General features: G+C 38.2%; 1 protein-coding gene across 1 annotated transcript in view; it reads right to left on the bottom strand.

Annotated features, from left to right (window-relative positions):
* The window catches only part of UBR1 (ubiquitin protein ligase E3 component n-recognin 1), a 137288-nt gene that overhangs the window by 89223 nt on the left and 27447 nt on the right, over positions 1 to 20618 (bottom strand). The window contains exon 4 of the mRNA XM_047862247.1: positions 11056 to 11166. Coding sequence (XP_047718203.1) covers positions 11056 to 11166 — 111 coding nt within the window. The remainder of the gene's footprint in view (positions 1 to 11055; positions 11167 to 20618) is intronic.

Genomic DNA, 20618 nt, shown 5'->3' with positions numbered 1-20618 from the left:
TGGTAAATGGATATGAATGTCCTTTGTACTCTTTTTATTTTTATAGCTTTTCATAAATTTGAAATTAAATTCAAGGTTTTAAAAACCGTGCTGGATCCCAGAATCTAAAGATCTGAATTTTATGTCCAACTTTGCCACTGGCCAGATCTGCAAACCTGAGCAAGCCACTTAACTTTACTGAGGGTGTGTTTCTCCTTCCATAAAATGGAGCTACTATATAAGTACCTCATAAAGTAGTAATGGAAGATAAAATGATAATAATGCCTGTGAAAGATCTCTGTTAAATCTAAAATATACAAATGTGAGGTATTATTATTATCAGAAGTAAGAACAGGTAATGGGAAAAGTAGTCGGAGCTGTAATAACACTAATGATGATGATAGCTAACATTTACTGGGCCCTTACAATATGCCAGGCATATTCTAAGGCTAAGCACTTTACCTGTATTATCTCATTTAATCCTCATAGCCCTGTGAGGCAGATGGTATTATCTCCGAGTTAGAGATAAACTGAAAGGTAGAAAGGTTGAATAACTCTGCCAAAGTCACAGAGCTAATTAGTCAGGTTACAAAGCAAACCAAGGATACCTGTTCTAGAGCCCTTCACGTTGTGCTCTAATGCTTCTACTCAAGAGAAGAGAACACATTTTATTTCTCAAGACATAATTCCATGTCTTTACATTTTGGGTTTCGTAAAATAGGGTATACTACACACGTGAGTGGTCAGATAGCACAAATATACAGAATATCAGGGGTTTCTTACTGATAGATCATTATACTTTATGACATATTGCAGTGTTTTTTCCAGTATGTCATTATTTCCTCCTAACAAGTTTATAATTTCTTTTCTAAAAAATATTTTAGGGGTGCCTGGGTGGCTCAGCTGGTTGAGCATCTGACTGTTGATTTCGGCTCAGGTCATGATCTCACGAATTGTGAGATCAAGTCCCATGTCAGGCTCTGCACTGGCAGCGCAGGGCCTGCTTGGGATTCTCTCTCCCTCCTGCTCTCTCTGCCCCTCCCCCATGCACTTTCATGTGCTCTCTCTCTCGAAAATGAATTGACTTGAAAAAATAAAAATAAAAAATAAAAAAGCTTTTAAAAATTCTTGAGAGTTTGGAATTTATCTGATCAAGTTTTTTCTATTTTTTTTCCTCAAATGGGTCATCAGTTACATAGCACCACCAACCAGAAATTCTGTCTCTACTACCAATTTGGGTTTATATACTCTTTTCTTTTTTTTTTTTTTTTAATTTTTTTCAACGTTTTTATTTATTTTTGGGACAGAGAGAGACAGAGCATGAACGGGGGAGGGGCAGAGAGAGAGGGAGACACAGAATCGGAAACAGGCTCCAGGCTCTGAGCCATCAGCCCAGAGCCTGACGCGGGGCTCGAACTCACGGACCGCGAGATCGTGACCTGGCTGAAGTCGGACGCTTAACCGACTGCGCCACCCAGGCGCCCCATACTCTTTTCTATTCCATTATCTGCTGTCTGCTCCTATAGCAAGAGTCACATTGCTTGGATTACTAGAGCTCTTTAACACATTTTAAATCTGTTAGACCTATTCATACTCCTAACTCTTCATTTCAGCTTTTCCTGACAAATTTCACAAACTATTTTTCCAGAAGAACTTTTGACTACTTTGTCAAGTTCCAAAAGAGTATTTGGCTGGGGATATATTGACTTTGTGGTTTAATTCTAGAAAAAGTTTTACCTTTGTAATACTGAATCTTCCAATCTAAGAATGAAGCTTGTCTTCTGATTTTTTTTTTCTTTCATGCCTATCAGAGTACAGTTTTCAAGTTTTTTAAAAATACAGCTGGTAGAGGGGTACCTGAGTGGCTCAGTCAGTTGGATGTCTGACTTCAGTTCAGGTCATGACCTCACAGTTAATGGGCTCAAGCCCTGCATGGAGTTCTGTGCTGACAGCTCAGAGCCTGGAGCCTAATTCAGATTCTCTACCTCCATCTCTGTCCCTCCCCCGCTCACACTCTGTCTCTCAAAAATAAATAGACATTAAAAAAAATACAGCTGGCAGATTTCTTACTTTTTTCCAAGGTATTTTATCTTTTCTCATGCTACAGTGAATGAGGTCTCTTCTTCCATTACATTTTTTTAAAAGTGATCTCTATACCCAACGTGGGGCTTGAACTCAAAACCCTGAGATGGAGAGTCAGATGCTGTACTGAATGAGCCAGCCAGGCACTCCTTTTCACTACATTTTCTAAAAGCTATTGCTTGTAAGGGCATTTAAGTAATATTTGTTAAATACATTAAATAGAAAAACTAATGGTTGTTTTTTTTTTTAACTTTTTTTAACGTTTATTCACCCTTGAGGCAGAGAGAGACAGAGCAAGAATGGGAGAGGGTCAGAGAGAGAGGGAGACACAGAATCCGAAACAGGCTCCAGGCTCTGAGCGGTCAGCACAGAGCCCGACGCGGGGCACGAACCCACGGACCGCGAGATCATGACCCGAGCTGAAGTCGGACGCTCAACCGACTGAGCCACCCAGGCACCCCTGAAACTAATGGTTTTTAATATGAGTTCTGTAACCAATAACTTGATCAAGCTCTACTCTAGTTTCCATTTCTTTTCTAGTTAATATTCTTGGGTTTTCCAGGTATACACTCATGAGTATTTTACCTCCTCTCCAATACTGATATATTTTAGTTCATCCTGTGAGTCTATTTGATTAACTTCCAAGAGGTGTTAAATAACAGTGGCAATAGATTTCCTTCTCTTGTCTCTATAATGGGAATACACTAATGTTTCATCATCAAACATGATTAATGACTTTTGATTTCAGGTCAATAATCCTGGAAGAAACTGAGAATGTTATCAAAGAGCTAACTTTCCCAGAAAATGCCAGGATTAATGGTTTCACAGGTGAATTCCAAGAAGAGTTCATTCCAGGAACATAAGTATGACAGTGTTATGTGATTGCTTTAAACTTGATTTCACCTGCTAATGTTTTATTTAGTATTTCAGCATAACAATTATTAATAAAACTGATCTGTAAATTCTATATTTTGTCAGATCTGAGATCAATATAATGCTAGCTTTATGTAACAAATTTGGTAACTTTCTCTTTTCCCCTTGCTATGCTTAAGAACAGTTTCTAGGGGCGCCTGGGTGGCGCAGTCGGTTAAGCGTCCAACTTCAGCCAGGTCACGATCTTGCGGTCCGTGAGTTCGAGCCCCGCGTCGGGCTCTGGGCTGATGGCTCAGAGCCTGGAGCCTGTTTCCAATTCTGTGTCTCCCTCTCTCTCTGCCCTTCCCCCGTTCATGCTCTGTCTCTCTCTGTCCCAAAAATAAAATAAACGTTGAAAAAAAAAAAAAAAAAAGAACAGTTTCTATGCTTTTGTTTATCTGGAGTTTACTTGATGATTTTTATTTATGTTTATCAATAAAAAATTTTAAATATAGAAAACTAAGATCAGTATAAGAAACACAACTTTTACCTAAGATTTAGGTAATTTAGGTTATTTTCCATACATGTATTTTTTTGTTCAAGTATTTTAAGGTTTACCCCCAAATACTTTGATATGTATCTATAAAAAATTTTTCCTACATAATCATAATACCATTATTATATCTAATAACATTAACAATAATTTTTAAATATCATCTATGTCTTGAGCATATTCAATTTTCCTAATTATTCCCAAAATATCTATAGCATTTGATTATGTCTAAGTCATTTACATCTAAATGAATGTCCCTTCCACACCTCCAGCCTTTTGTTCTTGATGACAGAAACCAGGCCAGATTTCCTATAAAAACTCCTACATTCTAGATTTATCCTGAAATGTCCTACATTTCCCACTTATCTTCCTTGTGGTCTTCTTTATGTTTTTCATGTCTTCCCTGTATTTCTTATAAGCTAGAAGTTAGACCTCAAGGTTTCATTAAGTTCAGCTTAAACATTTATTTAATTTTTTTAATGTTTATTTATTTTTGAGCATGAGTGGGAAAGGGACAGAGAGACAGGGAGACATGCTCCATGCTCTGAGATGTCAGCACACAGACTGAGGTGGGGCTCAAATTCATGAACCACAAGATAATGACCTGAACTGAAGTTGGATGTTTAACCAACTGAGCCACCCAGGCATCCCAGGTTAAACACTTTTATCAAGCATATTTCAGGGGTGCCTGGGTGCCCCAGTCGGTTAAGCAACTGACGTCAGCTCAAGTCATGATCTTGTAGTTCGTGATTTTGAGCCCCATGTCAGGCTCTATACTGACAGCTCAGAGCCTGGAGCCTGCTTTGGATTCTGTGTCTCCCTCTCTCTGCCTCTCCCCCACTTGTGCTCTCTCTCTCTCTCTCTCTCTCTCTCTCAAAAACAAATAAAATGTTAAAAAAAATTTAAAAAAAAGAATATTTCATAAGTGGGGCTCCAGGTACTTCAATTTTTTAACAGCATGAGATGTAATTCACCAACCATACAATGCACTCAAAATACACTATTTAATGGTTTTTAGTATATTTATAAATATTTGTAACTATCACATCACTATGAGATGTTTCATGACCTCAAAAAAACGAAAACAAAAAAACCCTTTAGTGATTTCTTCCTCCCTCATCACATGCCTCATCTCCCTAGACCTAAACAACCACTAATCTATTTTCTGCCCCTATCAATGTACCTATTCCAGACATTCATTTAAATGTAATCGGCTGCTCTGGAAAACAGTGTGGAGGTTCCTCAAAAAATTAAAAATAGATCTACCCTATGACCCAGCAATAGTACTGCTAGGAATTTACCCAAGGGATACAGGAGTGCTGATGCATAGGGGCCCTTGTACCCTAATGTTTATAGCAGCACTTTCAACAATAGCCAAATTATGGAAAGAGCCTAAACGTCCATCAACTGATGAATGGATAAAGAAATTGTGGTTTATATATATACACAATGGAATACTATGTGGCAATGAGAAAGAATGAAATATGGCCCTTTGTAGCAACATGCATGGAACTGGAGAGTGTTACGCCAAGTGAAATAAGTCATGCAGAGAAAGACAGATACCATACATTTTCACTCTTACGTGGATCCTGAGAAACTTAACAGAAGACCATGGGGGAGGGGGGAAAAAAAAGAGATTAGAGAGGGAGGGAGCCAAAGCATAAGAGACTCTTAAAGACTGAGAATAAACTGAGGGTTGATGGGGGGTGGGAGGGAGGGGAGGGTGGGTGGTGGGTATTGAGGAGGGCACCTGTTGGGATGAGCACTGGGTGTTGCATGGAAACCAATTTGACAATAAATTTCATATTAAAAATAAAATAAAATAAAATAAAATAAAATAAAATAAAATAAAATAAAATAAAATAAAATAAAATAAAATAAATGTAATCATATGTGATCTTTTGTAACTGGCTTCTTTCACTTAGCATAATACTTTTAAGGTTCTTCAAATTGAAGCATGTTTCATTACCTCTCTTTTATTTTTTTTTTTTAATTTTTTTTTCCAACGTTTATTTATTTTTGGGACAGAGAGAGACAGAGCATGAATGGGGGAGGGGCAGAGAGAGAGGGAGACACAGAATCGGAAACAGGCTCCAGGCTCTGAGCCATCAGCCCAGAGCCTGACGCGGGGCTCGAACTCACGGACCGCGAGATCGTGACCTGGCTGAAGTCGGACGCTTAACTGACTGCGCCACCCAGGCACCCCTCATTACCTCTCTTTTATAGCCAAATAATACATTATATCAATTTACCCATATTTGTTTATCCATTTATCAGCTGATGGGCAGTTGGGTTGTTTCTCCATTTTATTATGAATACTATAATTTATTATGAATGCTATAATTTATTATGAATGCTATAATTTATTATGAATACTATATGAATATTATATTATCCTGTAATACTATTTAATTACAATAATACTAATATATTATGTAAGTTCTAGATATAAGTTCCTTATCAAATAATATGATTTGCAAACATATTTCTCCCATTCTATAGGCTTTTCATTTTCTTGACAGTGTCCTTTGATGAAGTCCAATTATCTATTCTTTCTTTTATTACTCAGGCTTCTGCTGTCATATCTATCAATCCACTGCCAAATCTGAGGTCATGATGATTTACCCTCTGTTTTCTTCTAAGAGTTTTATAGTTTTAGCTCTCACATTTAGGTCTTTGACCCATTTTGAATTAATTTTTGTGTACAGTGTGAGCTAGGGATCCAGATTCATTCTTTTGCATGGAGATATCCAGTTGTTCTGGTACCATTTGATAAAAAACAGTATTCCCTAGTGAATGGCCTTTGTATTCTAGTTGAAAAACAGTTGACCAGAGACATGTGGGTTTACTTCCGAGCTCTCAAATCTATTCTCATGATCTCCATGCTTATCATTATGTCATACCACACTGTCTTGATTACTGTTGCTTTGTAGTAGGTTTTGAAATAGGGAAGTGTGAGTCTTCCAAGTCTGTTCTTTTCCAAGGTTGTTTTGGCTATTCTGGGTCTCTTAGAATTCAATATAAATTTTAGAGTAAGCCTGTCAATTTAAAAAAAGAGAGAGAAAAAAAAATTCCCAGCTGTAATTCTGATAGCAATTGTGCTGAATCTGTACATCAACTTGGGGAGTATGGCCTTTGATGTGATTTATAGTAAGAAATATATTTGGTCTTCACTGTTTCTGGTTCAGAGCTCCTGAAACTCTTGGAATTTCCAAAGGGATAAGAGGAATTTTTAAAAGTCTTACATTGTGCTATTGAAGTGACTTTTAGAAAGCATCTAAGATGGGGGCTGGGTGACCATGATTTAATCAACCATGCCCCTATGCAGTGAAACCCAAAAGGACAGAATATGGAGTACTTCTGGGTTGGTGAACACAAGAGATTTGGGGAAGGTGGTACATTCAGAGAGCTGAAATATCTTAGCCTGTGGGATCTAATGCTTATTGCCAGGCAGACAGTGTCAGGGTTGAGCTAAATTTATGGGACCTAGGTCAGTGTCAACAGAGAACTGAGTTTGATGACTTGATGGTGGTGGGAAAAAACACCCATTGTACTGCTACATTAACAATTTTATTTTTTATTTTTTATTTATTTTTTTTTTCAACGTTTATTTTTTTATTTATTTTTTTTTTTTATGAAATTTATTGACAAATTGGTTTCCATACAACACCCAGTGCTCATCCCAAAAGGTGCCCTCCTCAATACCCATCACCCACCCTCTCCTCCCTCCCACCCCCCATCAACCCTCAGTTTGTTCTCAGTTTTTAAGTCTCTTATGCTTTGGCTCTCTCCCATTCTAACCTCTTTTTTTTTTTTTTTCCTTCCCCTCCCCCATGGGTTCCTGTGAAGTTTCTCAGGATCCACATAAGAGTGAAACCATATGGTATCTGTCTTTCTCTGTATGGCTTATTTCACTTAGCATCACACTCTCCAGTTCCATCCACGTTGCTACGAAAGGCCATATTTCATTTTTTCTCATTGCCACGTAATATTCCATTGTGTATATAAACCACAATTTCTTTATCCATTCATCAGTTGATGGACATTTAGGCTCTTTCCATAATTTGGCTATTGTTGAGAGTGCTGCTATGAACATTGGGGTACAAGTGCCCCTATGCATCAGTGCTCCTGTATCCCTTGGATAAATTCCTAGCAGTGCTATTGCTGGGTCATAGGGTAGGTCTATTTTTAATTTTCTGAGGAACCTCCACACTGCTTTCCAGAGCGGCTGCACCAATTTGCATTCCCACCAACAGTGCAAGAGGGTTCCCGTTTCTCCACATCCTCTCCAGCATCTATAGTCTCCTGATTTGCTCATTTTGGCCACTCTGACTGGTGTGAGGTGATACCTGAGTGTGGTAACAATTTTAAGTCTTGTAAATACCATCTGATTTCACTCATGCAGAATTTAAGAAACAAAACAAATGAGCAAAGGGGAAAAAAAGAAAGAGAGGCAAACCAAGAAACACACTCTTAACTATACAGAACAAACTGATGGTTACCAGAGGGGAGGTGAGGAGGGGGTGGGGATGGGAGAAATAGGTGATGGAGATTAAGGAGTACACTTGTCATGACGAGCACTGGGTAAAGTATGGAAGTGTTGAACCACTATATTGTACACCTGAAACTAACATTATACTGTATGTTAACTAACTGGAATTAAAATAACAACTTAAAAAAAAAACCTGTAAGTCTTCTAATCCAGAAACATAGGATGTTTTTCCATTTATTGAGATCTTTAATTTCTTTCAACAGTGTTCAACAGTTTTCAGAATATAAATTTTATACTGCTTTTGGTATTTCTAAATATTTTATTCTATTTGATACTATAGTAAATGTGGATTTTTTTCTCAATTTCTTCTTCCGATTTTTCAAAACTGATGTATAAAAATATAAGTAATTTCTGTATAATTATCTTGTATCCTACATTCTTGCTGAACTTATTAGTTCTTTTTTTTTTTTTTTTTTTTAAATTTTTTTTTTCAACGTTTATTTATTTTTGGGACAGAGAGAGACAGAGCATGAACGGGGGAGGGGCAGAGAGAGAGAGGGAGACACAGAATCGGAAACAGGCTCCAGGCTCTGAGCCATCAGCCCAGAGCCCGACGCGGGACTCGAACTCACGGACCGCGAGATCGTGACCTGGCTGAAGTCGGACGCTTAACCGACTGCGCCACCCAGGCGCCCCTGAACTTATTAGTTCTAATAATTTTTTTTTTGTGGATTCCTTAAGATTTTCCATATACAAAGTCATGTTAATCTGCAAAGAGAGCTAGTTTTATTTTTTCCTTTCCAATCTGGATGCCTTTTCTTTTTCTTGCATTACTAATTGCCCTAGCTAGAACCTCCAATAGAGTATTAAATAGATGTGGCAAGAGCAGAATCTTTGTCTTGTTCCTGATCTTAAGGGGAAAGTATCTAATAGCTGTGAGGTTTTCCATATGTGTCCTCTATCAGGGTTGAGGAAGTTCCTTATAAGTTTAAGTCTTTTTTATGATGAAAGTGTGCCGGCTTTAGTAAAAGGCTTTTGCTACATCTAGTAAGATGATCTTGTGGTTTGGGTTTTTTTTTTTTTTTTAATATGGTGTATTATATTAACTGATTTTTAGATGTTAACCTATGGCCTTTATTTTATATGCTATGAAGAGACTCATTATGCCATATTGCCCTGCTATTAGTAATGATGCTAATATTGACGACTAGTTTCAGGAGATGACAGTATGATACCTCCATTATAGAGTTTCACTTTTTTCCTTTATGACTAGCAGGTAATCTATGAGATGACAATTTAGAACTATGTGAATACTGTTCCTTATCAACTGATGTCTTAATGGGTTTAGCATCTATTAATGATCCTTGTCTGAAGCAAATATTTCCTTAGGGTTTGCAAACTGTTAATTATTCTAGGGGCACTTGGGTGGCTCAGTTGGTTGAGTGTCCAACTTCGGCTCAGGTCATGATCTCATGGCTTGTGAGTTTGAGCCCCATGTCGGGCTCTATGCTGATGGCTCGGAGCCTGGGGCCTGCTTCGGATTCTGTGTCTCCCTCTCTCTGTGCCCTCCCCCACTCATGCTCTGTCTCTCTCTCTCTCAAAAATAAATAAACATTTAAAAAAATTTTTTAAATGATGGGGCGCCTCTGTGGCTCAGTCGGTTGAGCGTCTGACTTTGGCTTGGGTCATGATCTCTCATCTCAGTCTGTGAGTTCGAGCCCCGCGTCGGGCTGTGTGCTCTCAGCTCGGAGCCTGAAGCCTGTTTCGGATTCTGTGTCTCCCTCTCTCTCTGCCCCTCCCCCACTCATGCTCTCTCTTTCTCTCTCTCTCAAAAATAAGTAAACATTAAAAACAATTTTTTAAAATAAAAAATGTTAATTATTCTAATTCTACTAAATCTTCTCTATTAGGGAGCTAGCATGCATCTAGAAAGAAGAGCTTTACCTCATATACTGGTAATACTTGTTTACAATGGAATACAATTCCTATCGAAAAAGTAGAATAAATGCTTAGTTCATTCCCTTTACCAATTTTTAGAGTGAAGAAATTATATAATAACCATCACCATAGCAATGAACCAGTGACTTGGCAAAATTATTTTTTTATTTAAGCTCTCTATAAGTTTTATTAGGAATTCATGAATTTTCATGTACTTTGATTCATTCAATTATAGTAGTTACTTATTAGTATTATTATGATACACCAATTGCCCAACTCAGACCAGTGACAGCTCTTTCAAGTTAGATCCTAGATTCTTTTAATACAAACCCATCCTCAAAAGCTTACCTATTCCCTGATAATGTATTTTCACCTGGTCAGGTATTTTTATAAGCCCTGATTTCTTTTAGTGAGTAATGCTACTTAAAGACATCAAAATCTGGGCGCTAAGGGTCTTCACTGCTATAGGACTACATGGAACAGTTTAAAGACTACTAAAACTATTTCTTGCAGTTTTGAAAAGGATTACTCTGTGAAACCATTTGAACACAGCATTTTTTAGGGAAGTACTTTCTTGTGACAGACTATATTCTGAATCTCTTCAATCGTTATTAACTGTTTATGTTTTCTCTTTGAATAAATTATAAAATTGTATATTATTTGATAAAATGATCCATCTTCAAATGTATTTGCACAGAGTCATGTAAACAGTCTTTTATAATCCTTTCAATTTCTTCTTTGTCTATGGGTCTATAGTTGTTTTCCCATTCTCCTTCCTAATTGTCTGTATCTGGGCTTGCCCACTTTTTCTTGATTAGGATATATAATGGATAATCAATTTGTTGACTATTTTTTTCTTTAAGAAAAGCATTATTAAAGTTATGTGTCAAGTCTACCGTTCCATTTGCTCTTTTAGGCTTATATATTGTTCATTCTTACTTATCAAATTGACTGCTTAACAAATAGAACCAAGAAATTCACTCTTTCTTTAGACAAATAAAGAACACAGAGTGGAATAAAACTCCTTACATTTAAATACTGGAACATAAAACTCAGGATTCTTAATGGAATTGAGTTTAATCCACACACGTAACATTTATCTCCATCTAATTGTATCGAGCTTAAAATAATTAGCAATTTTTAAAAATAATATCCTTACCTCTTTTGTGGTACCTGCTCTTCCAGGTTCATGACTTATACAAAAAGGGCCTGTTTTCCATGCCTCTGTGTCTCCACAGTCACAAAATCCCCCTCCAGTAGAAGTATGCATCTGACAAATGAAAAATGAGTTTGTCTTGATTTCAAAACATCTTACAAAGCAAGAAAGGATAAAGATGACTCAATACTCCCCAATACTTAAACCTTACTTGCCTTTAATGAAATAGAAAATATATCCGAAACCATTTTAGTTAACAAGAAAATAATCTAAATACTTAATCATAACAAAAATGAGCCTTCAAAGTGATAAAATTTTGAAACATGCTTTGAAACATCTAATTTTTAAATAACAATTTTTAAAATTGTGTACTAATGGAGAACAGATTGTGAAGTATGAAAAAAAAACCCCACCATACAACACCTAAAATGCTCGAGTAATGAGATTTTTCTGCTTAAACACACTTCTAAAACTCATTATAATAATACTTGTATGTTGAAGAAATGTATACAATATTTACAATTATTTGATGTTCCATTGTACCTAAATTTTTTACAACCCTTTTCCTTTGAAGGTTCCTGCAAACAACAAAAAAATAATGCAGATATGTGAATCCAGATAGAGGATGATGACAATGGCCTAATTTTGAATCTTTCCCCAAATTCCCCCCTCCAAAACATACAATGAACAAGGAAAGCCCTAAAACCACATGACTCAGGTCTGCAGCATTACTGAGAGGTGAAAAATAAATGCCACGATCTTCAAATGATTTGTTCCATTAAAGTTCCTGTTGCCTATTACTTCAAGCTTACAAATGCAGACGAGAAAGGAGCTTAAGATATTCCATGAAAGAGAAGAGATGGGTACAGAGGACTTAGATGAAGCACAGACAAAATCATGCCCAAAATCATGCTGAGGAACAACTATTGAACACAGGTTGAGACTTCAGGGTTCACAGACAAAGAGATCAAAAGTGAGTAGGACCAGCAGTAGCAACCTCAGAGAAGCATTGCTTTTGTAGGAAAATGAAATACAGAAAAAAAAGGTGATAAGCCCTTAAAGATTTGTCAGTAAATGAAAAAAGGAAACAAGAAGGAAAAATTAAGGATCCTACAGAAATGAGAGAAACAACACATGCCACCTCTACTCTCAACATCATCTATAAAAGAAATTACACAGAAGAGGGCAGAACTGACAGAAAACAGCACTTGTAAACCCTGTCCATGAAATGAAAAAGAAGAAACAGACCATATTCATTCAAAACTATAACTAGGGTGCCTGGGTGGCTCAGTCAGTTAAGTGTCCACCTTCGGCTCAGGTCATGATCTTGTGGTTTGTGGGTTCAAGCCCCATGTTGGGCACTGTGCTGACAGCTGAGAGCCTAGAGCCTGGTTTGGATTCTGTGCCTCCCTCTCTCTCTGCCCCTCCCCCACTCTCTCTCTCTCTTTCTCTCTCTCTCTGAAAAGCAAACATTAAAAAAAATTTTAAATATATATACAAAACTATTACCAAAAAAGAAAGGCAAAAAATGCAATCACAGCCAAAGCCCAACCACAAAACTGAAGAAAACTGTAATGTAATGCTCTAAACTTAATTACATGCCTCAAACATTTGCTGGATATGAAAGCCTTTAATCGGATTAAAGCACCTTTAATTAGAAATACAGAAACTAAGATCAGACATGGACACAAAAGTAATATGAGACTTGACTGAACTCGGGGAAAAAAATAGCAGAAAACTAGAAAATCCTACTTGAAGTGAATTCTAAATTACAAGGTATCCAAGACAAAAGACTCAAATGAAAAATAAACAGCATTGAAACAAAGCAGGAAAATAATCAACAAATGATAATGCAATGAAGCAAAGACATACAGGGTCAGAGAGAAAGTGGTTGCAACAGAAGATAGACATAAAAGAGCCAACCTAAGTATGAATGGAGTCACCAAAGAAGAAAATCTAAACAATGGAATAGAGCTGTTATTTAAAACTATAATCTGGGGCACCTGGGTGGCTCAGTTGGTTAGGCATCCCACTCTTGATTTCAGCTCAGGTCATTATCTCAGTTGTGAGATGGAGCCCCACATTTGGCTCCTCTGTGTTGGGTGTGGAGCCTGCTTAAGATTCTCTCTCTCCCTCAGCCCTTCCCCGGTTCATGCTCTCTCTCTCAAAACACAAAAACAGAAACCCCCATTGTAATCTAAGGAAACTTCCTGAAAATAAAAGACCTAAATCTAAACATTGAAAGCACTCATGAATAACTAAAACTCAACCCAGTATCATCAACTCTGAAGTAGATCCTACTAAAATTGTTAGAATTTATTTGTTTTTATTTTTTAATGTTTATTTTCGAGAGAGAGAGAGAGAGAGATAGGGCATGAGCGGGAGAGGGGCAGAGAGAGAGAGACACACACACAGAATCCAAAGCAGGCTCCAGGCTCTGAGCTGTCAGGACACAGCCCGACACGGGGCTTGAACCCACGAACTGCAAAATCATGACCTGAGCTGAAGTTGGACAATTAATCAACTGAGTCACCCGGGCCCCCCTAAAACTGCTAGACTTTAAAGATAAATGTCCTGAGGCCTTCTGGCAAAAAGATGAAATAACATAATAGCAAGAAAACTAGACTGGTAACAGGCTTCTCAATAGCAACATGTAAAACAAGACAACAGCAAGGCTCTGTTTTCAAGCAAAGAAAATGCAAACCAAGGATACTGTCTCCAACCACGCTATAAAAATAGAATTTTGAACATGTCATCACTTAGGGAATACTGTATATATGCACCCTTCCTGAGGAATCTACTTGAAGAGAGTTCGGGAGCTTTATGTATAAAGAAACAGACATGAATATGTGAATATGTTAGGCTTTGCAAGTCATACAGTCTCTGCTGAATTACTCAGTTCTACTGCTGTAGTGCAGAAGTGCCATAGACAACAAATAAATAAATAAGCATTGCTATGTTCCAATAAAACTTTATTTATGGGCACCAGAATTTTATTTTTATATAATTTTTATGTACCATGAAATAGGACTTTTAATTTCACATAATTTTCATGTATCACAAAATATTATTTTTCTTATCTTTTTCCCAGCCATCTAGAGATATAAAAACATACTTAGCTTGTAGGCCATACAAAACTGGTAGCAAATCAGATTTAACCCACAAACTTTAGTTCAGCAAACCCTAGAGGATGGGCTTCATCTGACCAAGAGGTGACTAGGAAGACTTTAGAAAAAGGATAGAGGGTGAACATTTTACAAATGTAATTGCAGAGTTAAGAACAAATCAAAAGTAAAGGCTCGAACTCATGAATAGTGAGATGACCTGCACTGAAACCAAGAGTCAGATGCTCAAATGACTGAGCCACCCAGGCGCCCCCCCCCCCATTTATTTTTATAATTAATTGTTAGACATCAGGTCTATGGATCTTCAGTGTTAGTCCTTTGGATCCTAACATTTCAAGAAACATTTGTTGAAAGCATTTATGTCCCAGGTACCACGAAAGACACAAAGGTACAAAGTACATGAGACCTGGGCCTTGTTCTGGAGAGCTTATGGTCAGATGGGGATGAAGGGTACATAAATGTATCATTGCAATTTAGCAAATGAAGATAGAGACATACACAGGAAGGGGACACGGAAAAAGAAGACAGGTAGTGGACTTTGTTTTCTTCTCCACATTTATTCTAATTGACTCTGGAATGTGTTCAATAAAATGATACCGGTTATAAGCTGGCCTGGTTTGTTATCAGCTTCCAAGATACAAAAAGACCCTAGTTAGATGAACTCAGCCACTATTTTGGTTTTATTCGATCAAAGTTACATTATTGTGATCTTTGCTTCTTAGAATTTAATCTACTTATCAAACCAACAACCCTGTCCTTTCAGCAAGGATGGTGGCAAAATAAACAAAGACCTTGTTCCTATTATCCAGGAATATGGCAAAATTAAGTAGCCACCATTCCATAATAAACAAAGAGAAACATTAAATTTAAAAAAATACAGTTCAATAAAACTGGGGAAACATTTTTTTAAGCTGGGTTCAGTTTGAAAATTTTCTGTTTAAAGGATTAAAGGTTTTCACAAGTTCTGAAGGTTTCTGTACCACTGCTTGTAACACATTCAGTAAAATTCTTTCCTGAAGCAATTAGGCAAAATATACTAAGAACCTTTTTTGTTTTTTACAACAGTTGTACGTTTAAAGAAACATTAAGCAATAAATACCGAGTTCCCATATATTCCTTTTCCCCTGACCACACAGTTTCCCCCAGTATTGACAGCTTGCCTTAGAGTGGTACATTTGTTGCAACTGAGAAGTCAAAGTTGACACATTATTTTTTGATACATTATTATTAACTAGAGTCCATAATTCACATTAGGGTTCTCTGTGTTGTACACTTTTTTGGTTCTAACAAATTAATAATGACATGTATATACCACTACGGTATCACACAGAATAAACACCCCCTCTGTGCTCCACCTATTCATTCCTCCATCCCTTCCACCATCATCTCCCAGGCCCTGGGAATAGCTAATCTTTTTACAGCCTCCACAGTGTTGCCTTTCCCAGAATGTGATACAGCTGGAATCACACAGTATATAGCCTTGCACAGTGGCTTCTTTCACTTTGTAATATGCATTTAAGGTCTTGCCCTCTCTTTTAGTAGCTCATTTCTTTTTATCACTGAAGGATATTCCATTGTATTGGTATACCAAAGTTGGTTTATCCATTCATCTATTATGGACATCTTGGATGCTTCCAAATTTTGGCAAATATGAATAAAGCTGCTATAATCATTCTTGTGCACTTTTTTGTATGGACATAAGTTTTCAGTTTATTTGGGTAAATATCAAGGAACACAACTCCTGGATTGTATGGTTACAGTATGTTTATTTATTTATTTTTATTACTTTTTAATGTTTATTTATTTTTGGGAGAGACCAAGTGAGGGAGGGGCAGAGAGAGGGAGACAGAGAATCCGAGGCAGGCCCTGAGAGGTCAGCACAGAGCCCAATGTGGGACGTGAACTCATAAACCGTGAGATCATGACCTGAGCTGAAATCGAGAGTTGGATGCTTAACTGACTGAGCCACCCAAGTGCTCCTTTTTTTTTTTTTTTTTTTTTTTTTTTTTTAGTTTATCTATTTTGAGAGAGAGAAAGCACACATGTGAGATCAAGGCAGGAGCAGAGAGAGAGAGAGAGAGAGAGAGAGAGAGAGAATCCCAAGCAGGTTCTGTGCTACCAGCACACAGCCCAATGGCAGCCCTACACGAGGCTTGATCCCATGAACCAGGATACAATGACCCAGCTGAAATCAAGAGCTGGATGCTCAACCAACTGAGTCACCCAGGCACCCCAGTATTCTATAAGAAACTGCTAAACTGTCTTCCAAAGTACTATTCTGCATTTTCCCTAGCAATGAATAAGAGTTTCTGTTGCTCCCATACTCATCAGCATTTGATGCTGGATTTGGGCCATTCTAATATGTGTGGAGTGGTACTTCATTTTTGTTTTAATTTAATAACATATGATGGTGAGCATTTTTCATGTGCTCATTGGCCATTTATATATTTTCTTGGTAAAGTTTGTTTCAGATATTTTGCCCATTTTTTAAATGTGTTGTTCACCTTATTATTTAATTTTAAGAGTATTTTGTATGTTTTGGATACCACTCCTTTATCACATAAGTGTATTGCAAAGACTTTCATCTAGTCTGTGGCTTGTTTTTTTTTTTTTTTTTTCTAAAATGTCTTTATTTTTTAATCCAATAATTCCACTTCTGAGAATTTATCCTAAGAAAATAATCCGACATAGAGAAAAGTGATTCACACATAAAGATGTTTATAGCAACAATGCAATGCTTATCTTAAAAAAAGAAACTGGGGGCGCCTGGGTGGCGCAGTCGGTTAAGCATCCGACTTCAACCAGGTCACGATCTCACGGTCCATGAGTTCGAGCCCCGCGTCAGGCTCTGGGCCGATGGCTCAGAGCCTGGAGCCTGTTTCCGATTCTGTGTCTCCCTCTCTCTCTGCCCCTCCCCCGTTCATGCTCTCTCTCTCTGTCCCAAAAATAAATAAACGTTGAAAAAAAAAATTAAAAAAAAAAAAAAAAAAACTGAATCCTAATTACATTCCCCCAATAATAGATAAATAGTTCAAATAAATTACGGTTAAATATTATATACACAATATTTTTTAAAAGAAACACCAAAAATCGAATGCATAATTTTATATATTTTGCTTTTTCCATATAAAAGTATACCATGAGAGGGGCTCTTGGGTGTCTCGGTTGAGCATCCAACTATTGATTTCGGCACACATCATGATCTCATGGTTCGTGCGTTCAAGCCCTGCATCAGGCTTCATGCACGCCGACAGTGTGGAGCCTGCTTGGGGTTCTCTCTCTCTCCCTTTCCCTCTTTCTTTTTTTTTTTAAATTTTTTTTTTCAACGTTTATTTATTTTTGGGACAGAGAGAGACAGAGCATGAACGGGGGAGGGGCAGAGAGAGAGGGAGACACAGAATCGGAAACAGGCTCCAGGCTCTCAGCCATTAGCCCAGAGCCTGACGCGGGGCTCGAACTCCCGGACCGCGAGATCGTGACCTGGCTGAAGTCGGACGCTTAACCGACTACGCCACCCAGGCGCCCCTCCCTTTCCCTCTTTCTGTCCCTCTCCTACTCACACACATGCTCTCTCTCTCAAAATAAACAAACTTTATACTACACTGTAGTCTATTGTCTAAGTTTTTAAGTGTCATTATGTCTAAAATATGATATACATACCTTAATTTAAAAATACTTTATTGTTAAAAATGCTAACCATCATCTAAACTTTCAGTGAATTGTAATCTTTTTGCAGGTGGAGGGTCTTACCCTGACGTTGATGGCTGCTGACTGATCAGGGTGGTGCTTGCTGAAGAAGGAGTGGCTGTGTCAAGTTCTTAAAATAAGACAACAATGAAGTATGCCACACTGATAGACTCTTTCTTTCATGAACAATTCCTCTGTTCCACGCAATGCCGTTTGATGTTTTATCTACACTAGAACTTCTTTCAAAATTGAAGTCAATCCTCTCAAACCCTGTTACTAAGTTATCAACTAAGTTTATGGGGTATTTTGTCATCATTTCAACAATCTTTACCAGGAATAGAGTCCATCTCAAGAAACCACTTTCTCTGCTCATTTACCAAAAATCAACTCCTCATCCATTAATTACAGTTTGATCATGAGACTGCAGCAATTCAGTCACATCTTCAGCCTCCACTTCACAGGCTAGTTCTCTTGTTATTTCTACATCTGCAGTTAACTTCCTCCACCACAGTCCTGAAATGCTCAAAGTCATCCATGATGGTTGGAATCAACTTTTTCCAAATTCCTGTTCATGTTTCTTGCTCTTCACATGAAATCATGAATGTTCTTAATGGCATCTAAAGTGATGAATCCTTGGGGTGCCTGGGTGGCGCAGTCGGTTAAGCGTCCGACTTCAGCCAGGTCACGATCTCGCGGTCCGTGAGTTCGATCCCCGCATCAGGCTCTGGGCTGATGGCTCGGAGCCTGGAGCCTGTTTCCGATTCTGTGTCTCCCTCTCTCTCTGCCCCTCCCCCGTTCATGCTCTGTCTCTCTCTGTCCCAAAAATAAATAAACATTGAAAAAAAAATTTAAAAAAAAAAATAAATAAAGTGATGAATCCTTTCCATAAACTTTTCAATGTACTTTTCCCAGATCCATCAAAGGAATTACCATCTATAGCAACAATAGGTTTAGGACTACAGTATTTCTTAAATAGTAAGACTTGCAAGTTGAAATGACTCCTTGATCTATGGGTTGCAGAATGGATGTTGTGTTAGCAGGCATGAAACAACATTCATCTCATTGTACATCTCCATCAGAGCTCTTCGTTACCCAGGTGCATTGTCAATGAGCAGTCATATTTTGAAAAGAATCTTTTTCTGAGCAGTAGGTCTCAGCAGTTGGCTTAACATATTCAGTAAACCATGTTGTAAACAGATATAATGTCATCCAGGCTTTGTTCTTCCATTCATAGAGCATAGGCAAACTAGATTTAGTGTAATTCTTAAGGGCTCTAGGATTTTCAGAAGTGTAGGGGTGCCTGGCTGGCTCCATCAGAAGAGCATGTGACTCTTGATCTTGGGGTCATGAGTTTGAGCCCCATGTTGCATGTAGAAATTACTTAAAATGAATAAACAAAATAAAAAAAAATGTAAATGAGCACTGGGTTCAACTTTAAGACATCAGTTGCATTAGCCCCTAACAAGAAAGTCAGTATGTCCTTTGAAGCCTTGAAGCCAGGCATTGACTTCTTTCTAACTATGAAAGTTCTAGATGGCATCTTCTTCCAATACAAGGCTATTTTGTCTACATTGCAAATATGTTGTTGAGTGTAGCCACCTTCATTAATGATCTTAGCTAGATCTTCTGGATAATGTGCTGCAGCTTCTACATTGGCACTTGCTGCTTCACCTTGCACTTTATATTATCCTTTACAGAACTGAAGAGAGTTAGGGCCTTGCTCTGGATTGGATTAGGCTTTGGCTTAAGGGAATGCTGTGGCTGATTTGATCTTCTATCCAGAACACTCAGATTTTCTCCATAACAGCAATAAGGCTGTTTGACTTTCTTGGGGCACCTGGATGCCTCAGTGGGTTAAGCACCTGACTTTGGCTCAGGTCATAATCTTGAGATCTGAGTTTGAGCCCCACATCCAGCTCGGTGCTGACAGCTCAGAGCCCGGAGCCTACTTCAGATTCTGTGTTTCCCTTTCTCTCTCCCTTACCCTCTTCTCCACTCACCCTGTCTCTCTCTCACAAAATAAATAAGCATTAAAAAAAAGGGGGGGGGGGGCTGGGTGGCTCAGTCAGTTAAGTGTCCAACTTCAGCTCAGGTCATGATCTCACAGTCCTTGAGTTCGAGCCCCGGGTTGGGCTGTGTGCTGACAGCTCAGAGCCTGGAGCATGCTTCGGATTCTGTGTCTCCCTCTCTCTCTGACCCTCTACTGCTCAGGCTCTGTCTCTGTCTCAAAAATAAATAAAAAGATATAAAAAAATAAAAAAATAAAACCTCTTCCTTTGCCTTCATAACTTAGCAAACTAGCACACTTAGCAAATCAGCTTTCAGCCCAACTCAGCTTTAAACATACCTTCCCAGGGGCGCCTGGGTGGCTTAGCTGGTTAAGCGGCCGACTTCGGCTCAGGTCATGATCTCGCGGTCCATGAGTTCGGGAGCCCCGAGTCGGGCTCTGTGCTGACAGCTCAGAGCCTGGAGCCTGTTTCAGATTCTGTGTCTCCCTCTCTCTGACCCTCCCCCATTCATGCTCTGTCTCTCTCTGTCTCAAAAATAAACGTTAAAACACACACACACACACACAAAAACATACCTTCCCAACTAAGCTTAATCATTTCTAGCTTTTGATTTAACATGAGAAACATGTGATTATTCCTTTCACTTGAACACTTAGAGGTCATTGCAGGGTTATTAATTGGCATGATTTCAATACATTTGAATCTCAGGGAATAGGTAGGCCTGAGTATAGTGAGGGAGATGGAG

The sequence above is a fragment of the Prionailurus viverrinus genome, chromosome B3 (assembly GCF_022837055.1).
Source record: "Prionailurus viverrinus isolate Anna chromosome B3, UM_Priviv_1.0, whole genome shotgun sequence".
Taxonomy (NCBI): Eukaryota; Metazoa; Chordata; class Mammalia; order Carnivora; family Felidae; genus Prionailurus; species Prionailurus viverrinus.
The sequence above is the reverse complement of the archived record's forward strand: the minus strand, read 5'-3'. Positions and strand labels throughout refer to the sequence as shown.